The sequence below is a fragment of the Nuphar pumila genome, chromosome 15, assembly GCF_984573655.1.
Source record: "Nuphar pumila chromosome 15, dmNupPumi1.hap1.1, whole genome shotgun sequence".
NCBI lineage: Eukaryota > Viridiplantae > Streptophyta > Magnoliopsida > Nymphaeales > Nymphaeaceae > Nuphar > Nuphar pumila.
Window position 1 is genome coordinate 86,471,982 of NC_143263.1, and position 11,149 is coordinate 86,483,130.

The 11,149-nt window shown below is 38.4% G+C and overlaps 1 protein-coding gene across 3 annotated transcripts; it reads right to left on the reverse strand.

Moving 5' to 3' along the window:
- Positions 1–7,411: 7,411 nt before the first annotated feature.
- Positions 7,412–10,852, reverse strand: LOC149815878 (ETHYLENE INSENSITIVE 3-like 3 protein). Of its 3 annotated transcripts, none has more exons than XM_089989294.1 (3): positions 10,551–10,852; positions 8,167–9,936; positions 7,412–8,063 (listed from the first exon to the last, which is right to left on the reverse strand). In XM_089989294.1, exons 1-2 carry the CDS (start codon positions 10,606–10,608, stop codon positions 8,168–8,170), a joined length of 1,827 nt encoding a protein of 608 aa, XP_089845420.1. In that variant the 5' UTR covers positions 10,609–10,852; the 3' UTR covers positions 7,412–8,063; position 8,167. The 3 variants fall into 3 exon arrangements, with proteins under 3 accessions (XP_089845420.1, XP_089845418.1, XP_089845419.1); XM_089989292.1 differs by having other exon boundaries at positions 8,167–10,186; XM_089989293.1 differs by having other exon boundaries at positions 8,167–10,199.
- Positions 10,853–11,149: the final 297 nt, after the last annotated feature.

Genomic DNA, 11,149 nt, shown 5'->3' on the forward strand with positions numbered 1-11,149 from the left:
AAACAAAAAGTAATTTCAATAGAATATGTAAAATCTTGCCAAAATTTTGTAGATCTACTTACGAAAGGCCTTCAATGAAAAATCATTAAAAATATATCTGAGAGAATGAAATTAAATCCTATTGAAGTAATTACATGTGATGAAAACCCATTCAAGTGACTTGGGTCAATTGAGTTCTTGGTTCAATGGGAAGAAAAAATTATTGGAGTAATTAGTTGATCACTAAAGTATATATGAAGATAAAAAGTATCTCCATGTCTCATTCTGATGTAAGTGCTCAAAAACTTATTATATGAGGATTAGTCTCATGACTCTTAATGAGATTGTAGGCCAATTAACTAAAATGGTTAGAACAATCTTTCACTTTTGACACTCACTTATATAAGTGTAAAGGTGTGTCGCCTTCAATGAGATTCATGTTGTCTCTAAAACACTAATGGAGTATGGAGTAGGATATTGCATAGGACCCTAAATGTATGTAGCATTTATATATTAATGAAACATATGGTTACCCGAAAGAAATATGTGTGCGAATGTGCCTAGGAAGTCTACAATAGAGACTAAGTTCAAAGCTTAGCTATTTAGTTTCAGACTATATTTGAATTATATTTACACTAAGTGAAGGTTCAAACCCAAAAGGTATCTTCATTTATATATATGACTTTTATGAACATCTTCATATTTTTTCTGTTATTTTGACCCACATTGGAGATTGTTGTTGTTTGGTTCAAAATTTATAGCCTTTTAAACCAAGCTCTTTGGCTAAATAATTTCTCTTTGCCTAGGTTTTTAGGAAACATATTTTGGAGAAAAAAACTACTTTATAAAATATGTTTAGTTTTATATTGAATATTTTTTAGAAATACATTAGGTTTAAAATGTGCAAAGTTGACTTAGAGTGCAAAGCCCTTAAGGGGCTTGTCAATTGAACTTTGGACTTTGGGCTTAAATTTGACTTTGGACTTGGATTCAGATTTGAGTTTGCCTTAATTAGGTTTGGTCGCATATAATCTGGTCTTGGTTTGACTTTGACCAATCTTTTTGGCACTCCTTTTTGACAATTTTGTACCTCATGAAATATCTTTAAAACTTTGAATTTTATCAAATTTTTCTGAAAGTTGATCAAGGCAATCAGAGGTCATTTTTAACCTACCTGGGAGCAACACCTAGCCTTAATGGCTAAGCCTCAATGTCTTTGGAATGTAGAAAAAACAAGTGGGTGCATAAGGCTCGGTTGGGTGGCCGTTTAAGGCCTTAAATGGATGCATGCTACCTGTTTGAGCATTAATGAGTGCATGCTACCCATTTTGGTCATTATGCGCCCATGCAAACAGTCGTTCAAACCATTCTATTGGGGCCTATATAAACTCTAGGTGCCTCAAGTAATAAAAATAGCAAGCTTATATTCTCGTCCTCTTATTCTTCACGATATCTCTCTTTCCACTTTCTGTTTCTCTTCAAAGTTGTTTAGGGTGGCAATGTCATTATGACCAGCTATGAGTAGATGGTATTACACGTTAGGTGCAGTCTTGGTTACATCCCAAAAGTAAGGTTGTATTCAAACCTATTGCACACGAGTTACCCTCCAATGGAGCAACTATCTATTTTAAGAAAGCATCATTGTTGCATACCTCCAAGCTTCCTTGTAGCCAGAATTGACAAGATTATCACTGGTTGTCAACAGTTCAGTCTTCATATCAACCAAAAAGGTGCATATCTCCCATCTAATATATTGTATTGCATGGAGTAAACTCGCTTTCTTTTAATGGCCAAAAACCTCTCTTGAGATAGAATCATTTACAAAATCCTGATGTGGATGTATTAAAAACACTTAGTAATTATGATTGAATATGTATACAAGGAGCAAGAAGGTTATTATTTAAGATCCATATAAGGTAGGCATTTGCATTGAGACTTATATCTCAGGTCATTGCCATCATTCCAAATACATGGAATAGAAGCTTTGTACTGTCCAAACTCCTCAAAAAAATCAAATGTTATTAAGTCAATTCTATGTGTGCATGCTTCAAGATTTTAAAATTTATAGAATGCACATCAAAGTCATCAAATGAAAATACGGTTGGATGAAGTACCTGATTATTCTTGAAACAAATAACTGGTATAATTTTGGTTTCTAAAAACTTGGCCATAATTCCAATGAAGGAAAAATAATATCAAGTAATCAACTTCATTCTATAACATTAAAAAGTTGATATAAAAAAAAGTAATTGCTACATCCACATAATTGCATGTAGTTGCTTAATAACATGCCAACAAAGTCCAAATCAACTAATTAAACTTGAATGTTTAACAACATACAAACCAAATCCGAACCAACTACTAAAATGTTTAATGCATGCCAATAAATTCCAAACCAACCAATCAACCATAAGGTAGTCTGAAAAGTTTGCACCCATATGACCATATGGGTAAAGTCGTAAAAGTCCAAAAGCAATTTAACCAAAAAAATCATGATGATGAATCTTAAAATTTGGACTTTTTCATCATCTTCAAACTCCTCCAAAGTTTTGACAATTAGATTCACCTTTCACATGCAATATTCAAATGAGTCAATGTTATTCATGTTATGGATAAAATTTTAATATATGAATATAAAATCTTAATAAAAATTATTTATATATATCATCTTTAAAAAGGACTAACATGCATACCTTAATCCTCTATTCAACTCACTCGGCATGAGCATTCGGTAGTGGTATTGTGTCCATAAAATCTTCAGTTTTTTGTTAAAAAAATAAATATAGTAATTAAATAGAAACTTAATAGATTATACTTAAAAAGTAATGTGTACCAAAATCAAAGACTATATGCTTGAGGCAAATTTCGGATGTTATGTTTAGTTTTAAACTAATCTCATGCACAAATTAGAACTTTGACATTTTTTGGCTTTAACGAGCTTCCATATTGGTCTAACACCCTGCCACCCATGCTGAATGTTGACGCTGATGTATGATAGGTATAGTTGGTATGTCACGGGCCATCTTTGAGAGAATGTGGTTCTTGAGTTCATTAGTTTTCCATAAGAATGTCAAAGTGTGTTCTTCATGCTCAAACAAGCCTTCTTCAATATATATATATATATATATATATATATATATATATATATATATATATATATATATATATATATATATATATATATATATGATTTCAAAGGCATAACTTTTTTATTGCTTTCTTTCACAAATCCTTTAAAAGCTGACTAAAACCTAAAAGAAATAATGTGAGGACTTGTAGTAGGCAAAATTATACTACTTGTAGGAGCACCTGTTTTTCTAACACTTCAACAATATCTGAACAGTAATAAGCACAATACTGAGTAAACAACTCACGAATTGAGTAAATAATCAATTCCAAATGTTCTACTACTTCACTTGTTGAATACATTTAGTCAAATGCTAATTTGCATCGAGGATCTAATACTGCTGCAATTGTCATTACTAAGCTATAATCACCCTAATATCAAATGTTGCTTTCATGTGATTTTCCATTCTATTCATCAATCCACCTTCTTGAGACTTTGCCTTTAATAATAATCTAATTGGTATTACTCTTGCAAGGAACATATTGGTAGCAAGGTAAAAGGATCCTAAGAAAATTTTGTCAATTCATAAAATGTTTCCAAGAATGAATTCACTTCTTCAATTTTCTCTCACTCTACATATGATGGATGATAAATTTTTTGTATCATTTTCATCACAGAATGCAAACCCACTTTTGTATGCAAGGATTGAGTCCAACAACAAGTAAGTAGAGTTCTTCCTTGTAGGAACATTTAACACTAAAATTTTAGTAAAAAGCCTTTACTTGTTTTTCACATTTTACAAATGCTTCAAGTCTTTTTAGAGAGCTTTTAGAATATTTAATTGTTTATCAAATATTCGAGATCACAGGTTTAAGTGTTTGAAGCCCATCTTGAACCATCAAGTTCAATATATGTGCAGCATATGGAACATAAAAAAAAATTTACCTCCAAAATATAAAGCATCTCTCATCCCAAAAGATGTACTTACATTTCTTGCTACATCATTTGAAGAGGCACCCCATTCAATGAGGTAATCTTTTATAGTGGTTCCCAAAACTTTCCCAGTGTGATGGAAGTCTAAATCACTAAAAGAATAACCTTCTTTCAAAGAGAATAAGCTCCATAACTCAAACTAGACATTGACTTATAAGACTAATAGACTTACATCTTAAAAACATGAACAAAAGTAAGCTCCATAAGTTAAACTGCACATATTGATTCTCTACACAAGATCACCCAAATGAGGATGGACACAAACCAACCCAACATGAGATCCTTGATACAAAGGAAAAATGAGAGAGCTGATTCTCAACTTTAAGTCTCCCTCTTTAAATTCAAGGGATTCAAACGCTTAGTCCGAAAGGGGGGTTGGCGTAGTGGGGTGGGGCCTTGGCTGCTAGATGGGCAGTCAAGGTTCGATTCTCATGGGCGTCGCTGCGCAAGCCAACGCGTAGCATAGCTCCCGAGGAAAGGGTCCTAGCCTTGGAGTTTTACGCTGCAGGCATGACGACCATAGGTATGGGAGGCTGAGCCAACGTGACCAGGTCTTCATGCCGGGTGCGGTTTTTTTGAGTTATAAATCCTGTGTTGAAGTTTGATGCTCCTGCTGGGAATCAAATGCTCTTGCTGCTAGTTGCCAAAGAAAGCTGTGTTGAAGTTGATGTCCCACAAAAGCCTCTGAAGCCTTTTCCCAAAGTATTCAGTGTTTAGATGTTTTGGTTAGAAAACAAGTTTTCCCAACTCATTGACCAATTTGGGGTACCCGAGTTGCAGTGAATTCAGCGAGTTTGCCCACCTCTCCGGTAATGATGCACTATAACATGATGCCTTGAGTTACCAACGGGGGCTCCTTGTGGTTGGTAGGAGCTGTCAGTGCACGTCTCCCTGTGGGGAACGGCCTGACCGGTGAGGAGGAATGGCCCCCTCCGCCGGAAAGTGGAAAGCCCATGGATGAGAGCCTGACTATCAACGGACAGAAGCCCATAGCCATTGACAGCGAACCAGTGTGAACCGTTCATGTAGTATCAACTGTATACATACGAGAGCCATCACAATCAATGCAGGTGATGGTAGCCAGCCCGAAAAAACCCCGGCCGAGATTACAGATCCCGATGATCAGATATTCTGAACTACTAGAACCAATGGGTTTAACGGTAGAGGAGAGGGATATAGCAGCGACTCGGCGGACAAAATGAGGAGCAAGGATGAGTAACGTCTACACCTGAGGGGATGACACCAACTAGATTAGTCATTTTTCTAAACCCAGTTCTGCTTTATCGTTACAATATGACGAGGCTCTCTCGTCTCCTAAAAAAGGAGTCGGATAAAACAGCTATACCCCCAGGATTCTTGATTATTGACCTCCCAACCGAATTCGGATCAGGAAAGATCAATTAGACAGGGTCCAACCAGATCCAAAAAAGCTTTAAGGAGAACATTCGCAGGAAAGAATACCAGTTAAAAGAAAACAACGGGGCCAAAAGGGGATTCAAGTCATACTTCAAGAAAAGAAGTCCACCTATTGGAGTTGAGGTCTTGAGAGAAAGAATGACAGAATATATATAATCGAGCATTCCTCACCGCCACAATTTGATGATAAGAAAGGAATCCACAGGCGCCGAAAGCTCAGGTAGCATCAGCATTCAGTCCATGAGTCCACCAAAGGTAGAAGAGGTCGGCCACTTCCCGGTCCCCCACCCATGAGGAGATGGGCCCATAAGTACATCACGAAAGCCAAGCCATCGATCGAAGACCATCGTGTGGAGATGAAAACAAAAGTCACAGTGGAAGTATTACCATTGTTGAAAAAAGAATTCCTCAAGCTAAACATCGTGGGGAACTTTGATGGTGAAAAGATAAGGTGCAATATGACTGCACAAATATTTCTGCATTAAGCACCTGATCACTTGTACTGAGCTACAGTAAAGTGGGGGTGGGGTCTTGTGGTTCCAAACGCCGTTTTACAGGATCCTCTCTCATCATGAGAGCTGATCCTGTAAAATATTGAGTGAGATTAGCAATCTCACTGAGTGTTACACAACTACAAAACCCATCCCTCCGTGGGCTCACTACATTACAGTGGGGTGGGTTTCGTTGTTGTAAATGCTGGAATCTTACCCAGCATTTTTACAGGATCCGCTCTTATGATGAGCTACAGTACAGTGGGGTGGGTTTTGTGGTTGTAAGCGCTGGGTGAGACTACTAATTTCACCACGCGTTTTACAGGATCTGCTCTCCCTGATGACCCTCCATCTTAGGGATACGGCCTGTAAGTTGTAGGGCTCAAGGCCTGATAGAGGGCAATAAGGTGCTTGATGCACAAATTTTGTACAATGTGATTGCACCCGATCCCGACTCTTTGATGTATATGTTAACAACCGTATTATTTGTATGTTGGACCCGCAACAAGTATCAGTGGAGGTAATGCTTAATACATACCAGTTTATTACAGTTTTGGAGCAGCAAGGGAATGAGTTAGTAATGGCCACAGGTGTATATGGTCAAAACGAAGTATGTCAATGGAGAATTCTGTGGAATATGTTAGAACGACACCAAATCATTGGGGGATTAGAACATTACCAGATCATTGGGGGAGAAGTTCTGTTCCACGATGGGCCATCAGGACTCTAACCAATTCAATAATTTGATCAGTTATTGTGAACTCATGGAGGCCGAATACTCGGGACCATTATTCACCAGGCACCATAGTGACAAACGCTAAAAACGGCAAAATCTTGTTTTTCAAAAACTCGCAAGAATTTGAAAAATTTTCATAAATCTCGCATATTTTTTGGCAAAAACTCGGCAATAAAAAAATAAAAAATATATAAATTATTTTTTTATAAAAAATATTAAAATATATGTTTAAAAATAAAATACACAGTTTTTCATGAAAAATAGCCATTTAAAATATTTTACCAATTAGCATTGAGATGACAAAATGGCATCCAAATCCAATAATCCATAATAATAGCTAATCATATATCAAAGTTTCCAGGATCTGATATTAGAGAAACAGGTTTACTGGACTGAAGCTTCACATAAAACATACTGTCATTCTGCAAATTTGAAACTTGATGCACCTAAAATATATGACTCATACAGCCCACGATCATCTCGAAAATATCTTTCTCATAAAGTGCCAATTCATTTAACCTTCTATGTAGTATGTCAATATTGTCAGCTCTTGTGTCTCCATTTAAGGATATTTCAGCTGCATCTGCAACCCATGCTTGACGTGTACGTCCAACAATTAAAGATAAATCCTAAATAATATTGACAAGCAGAAGAGCAGTTTACCTATCCATAGCATCTGGGCTTCAAAAGATCTAAACATAATAAATGTAAGAGTACAGAATCCCACGATGATTAAACTTATTCTGAGAATGTCTGAAAACAGGATGAAGAATTCTTGGAAGATCAAGTAAAGATAAGAGTAACTTACAACAAGATTATTACCAAAACAGTGAAAATGAAACAAGAGGCAGCTGAAGGTAAAACAGATTAACCGCATCAATAAGGTGAAGTAATGCAGCATGTGGACCATCCTTATTAGCAGTTACGAATGAAGAATCATTAATAGGCAACCATACCTCTTACAATTTGTTAAAAATGGCGACACCCACCCTGGAAGACAAAAGGTCATTAGACTCCACAGACTGCAAAATGGAATTAGATGATCCAGTTTTATACATTTTTTACATCAAAGGGTTGATGAGCCTAATTCTATTTGTTTTGTTCAAAAGCAAAGATATCATCAACAGCCCTATTCTGCATCACAAGAGGCACTGCATTTTCTTGCAACAAAGCATTATGCATTATCTCCTCCACAGACCCATCTAGCATCCATCAGGCCAAATTCATTGACCATCACATGGGTTCAACAGTTTTTCCCCGCCAAAGCAGTGACCCACAATAAAATTCTTCTATGTTCCACCATCTCTCCATGGCACCACCAGACTGCAACCAGGTCAAACAAATTGACCATCACATAATTTAACGTTTTCAACAGTATTCCCTGCAAAAAGATCAGTTGAAAAACAATAAGATTCCCTTGACAACTGTGGAGCACATCCAAAACAAAGGCAACAAACATAATCTCGTTTAAACATGTTACTCACTCTATGCTCCAAAGTATTGAATAAAGTCCTCATCCAGCGAAAAGTCAAGATCAGCCGACTCAAGTGAACCAGATCCTTCAACTCCAAAGTTATATGGACTATTGAAACCATAATCCAATGATAGGCCATCAAGGGGAGAACCGATGCGACTGTCTTCAAGTTTGTACTGCCCACTAGGGAATGCATCCGTAACTAAATGATGCACATCTCCAGGAATCTCACTTGGATTCACATCCATTGTCAAGACATTTCCAAAAACTGGACTTTCATCATGCATTTCCATAGCCTCCTGCCTGATCTGACCATTCATTGCAATCATATCATGCTGCCCTCCACCGTGAGAATACTCATATCCCTTAAAGGAACCATCGAAACCAAATGAAGTTTTTGATTGCAGGTACATGTCTTGGGTTCCTGCATATAATAAGGGATGGCCATCAACATACATGCTGCGAGCGACTGCATTTGCAGAGGAATAATCAGATATATTCTGTAACCTTGGCTCTATTAAGGGATGGACATCTCCACCTCCTTGGGATCTTGGTGCCAAGTTAGAGCCAATATCAGGTTCAGGGACACGAATATGAAATTCTTCAGGCTGAAGGTTCATATGGTTCATGTCAGGAAGAGGGTTTTGTGGTTCCCCTTGGGCATTGTCATCATGAGGGAATGCTGCTAATTGCTCAGCTGGTGCAGCAGTTCTGCGTGGTCTCTTTCTTCTCAGTTCCTCCGTGGAATCCTTACCTTGCAATTTTTCATTGCCACTTTCATGTCGGCAGCATTGTTTGTCAACCAAGTCACCATCTTGGGCACAAGCTTCAACATCTGCTTGTACATGTCTTTCATCATCCTTGGAAGAAGCAGAACTCGGACCATCTTCAGAACCATCCACATCATAATCACTGTTGTTACTCGTCACACCATCTTCTTGTCTTTCCTTGTTACCACTCATTGGTGTTCCGGTCAAACCGGAAGTTCCATTGTCATTGCTGACTTGTTGAGTAAGTGATTCTTCTTTGTTCAAAACTGCCAACCAAATTGAGCTCTCTTTTGCAGTCATCTTGTCCTGCAGACACTTTGACTGCCGAACATGCCGCTTTATTTTTGCAATGTCAGGGGACATATGCTTGATCACGGCAGTGAGGACTCCAACTTTCCACACCTTCTTCAGATCGTGTGGCTTCTTATATGGTGGCGCTTGATCGATTGGAAGCCCTGACTGTGTCCACCAGTCTTCATTCCCAGTAGGCCACCAAGGTGGTGGAATCCCCTTTTCCAATGGAAACTTCCTCTGGGGTGGATCACAGTGCTGCATCAGCGACGACAACAGGGACCCCAAGGTAGTATCTTGAAGATCCTGTAGAGTGTGGAAAGCACCCTTACTGTCACCATTGTTTACCACATTCTCAGCCTCATATTTTGCTATCGCAGCTGGCCCGTTCTTATCGAACTTCACCTTCTCTTTCCACCATGCTCTTATGTTATCAGAAGCACCACTCACGGGCTTCCCCTTCTCCGGTATGATTCCGTACACAAAGCCTCTGACTTTACACACTTCCATCAACTTTAACATGTATTTCAGTATACCATCTTGGGCTCTGGACATCTTTTTCCGCGTAGCCTGATCCGAGATCTGCTTATACTTGAGCTTCTCAGCCTGGTGAGCAACAGTTTTCTGCCTCTCTTTAATCCTCTTAAGTTTGATCCTGTCCTTCCACATCCGCCTCTCCAATTCATCAGGTTCAATTTCCTCGTCACTAACCTCATTCTCTGCTAAGTTATTGTTCAGGTCATAGACATCAATATCAGAATTATCCCCTAATCCAGTGGCAATTAAAGCAAGATGCTCCATCTAAAATACAATTCTACACAAACAGCCCCTATCCTCAAGTCAATGATCTACCAAATACCCCCTGGTTCTTTGCTACTCCGTTTGCTAATCTGCAGATGATCAGCTTAACCTCAACGTACCCAGTACAGCATTTCTCAGAATGACAATCAATACGGCCCTTGTATCATTCTGAATTAGAAATCTATGAAAATCAGTAACCCATTAACACCTATAGAATTCCATGCCAAGGGAATGCAAAACAAAAGAAAAACGAAAATACCAATTTCAATATAATCAACCATCCAACAACGCCCACCACACCAGAGCCATCAATATTAAGAATCCAATTAACCCCAAAAGCAAAAAGAGAAAAAAAAAAACTAGTGGGTGGCGAAGGAATGAAAAGAAAAACAAAATTTTTGCAATTCCCAAACTAATCGAGAAACTCAAATTGCCCAAACTCAATGAATCAACATCAACCATCCGCATCACATAAACACACCCAACCATGCAAAAAGATAAATCTTGTAGACTAAAAGCGATCGATACACACCCATTTCGTTCGGCTGTCCGTCTTGTGCCATCTCCATCACCCATGAATAACCCTCCATTTGATCCCCAAAAGAAATCAAAGAAAAAAAGGAACGAGAGAGAGAGAGAGGGATTGAAAAGAGTGCGAATTTCGCGATAGAAGGACGAACAGAAGACCAGTAAGACGAAATTTGAAGTTTGGACACAAGAAAGCACTGAAATTAGACCAAAACGGAAAAGAAAGGATTTTTCAGGCAAGGAGAAATCTTTTGGAATCAGAAGGAGAATTTGGCTCTCTCTCTCTCTCTCTCTCTCTCTCTCTCTCTCTCTCTGACTATAGGTTTTGGCCCTGCGGGTTTTCTTTGCTCTGCCCTAGCGCACAAATCGGGCACGTCTTCTGAAAAATATGAAAATATGATATTATTATTCAACACTTTCCCTTTTCGGACCCCGTTGGGAGATAAGGACAAGTAATGACGCGCGGTTTCATTCGGTGGCCCCTCCTCCTGCCCTCCAAATGTCCCAAGTTGGATTCACGCAACCTGCAAGCCTTTCTCGTATGCTGACCGTCCGTTTGTCAACTCAGAGGATTTGTTGTGGGTTGGGTCGGGTCGGGTCCAA

Coding starts and splice junctions, on each gene's coding strand:
- LOC149815878 (XM_089989292.1), bottom strand. CDS start 10,018: ATGGAGCATCTTGCTTTAATTGCCACTGGATTAGGGGATAATTCTGAT.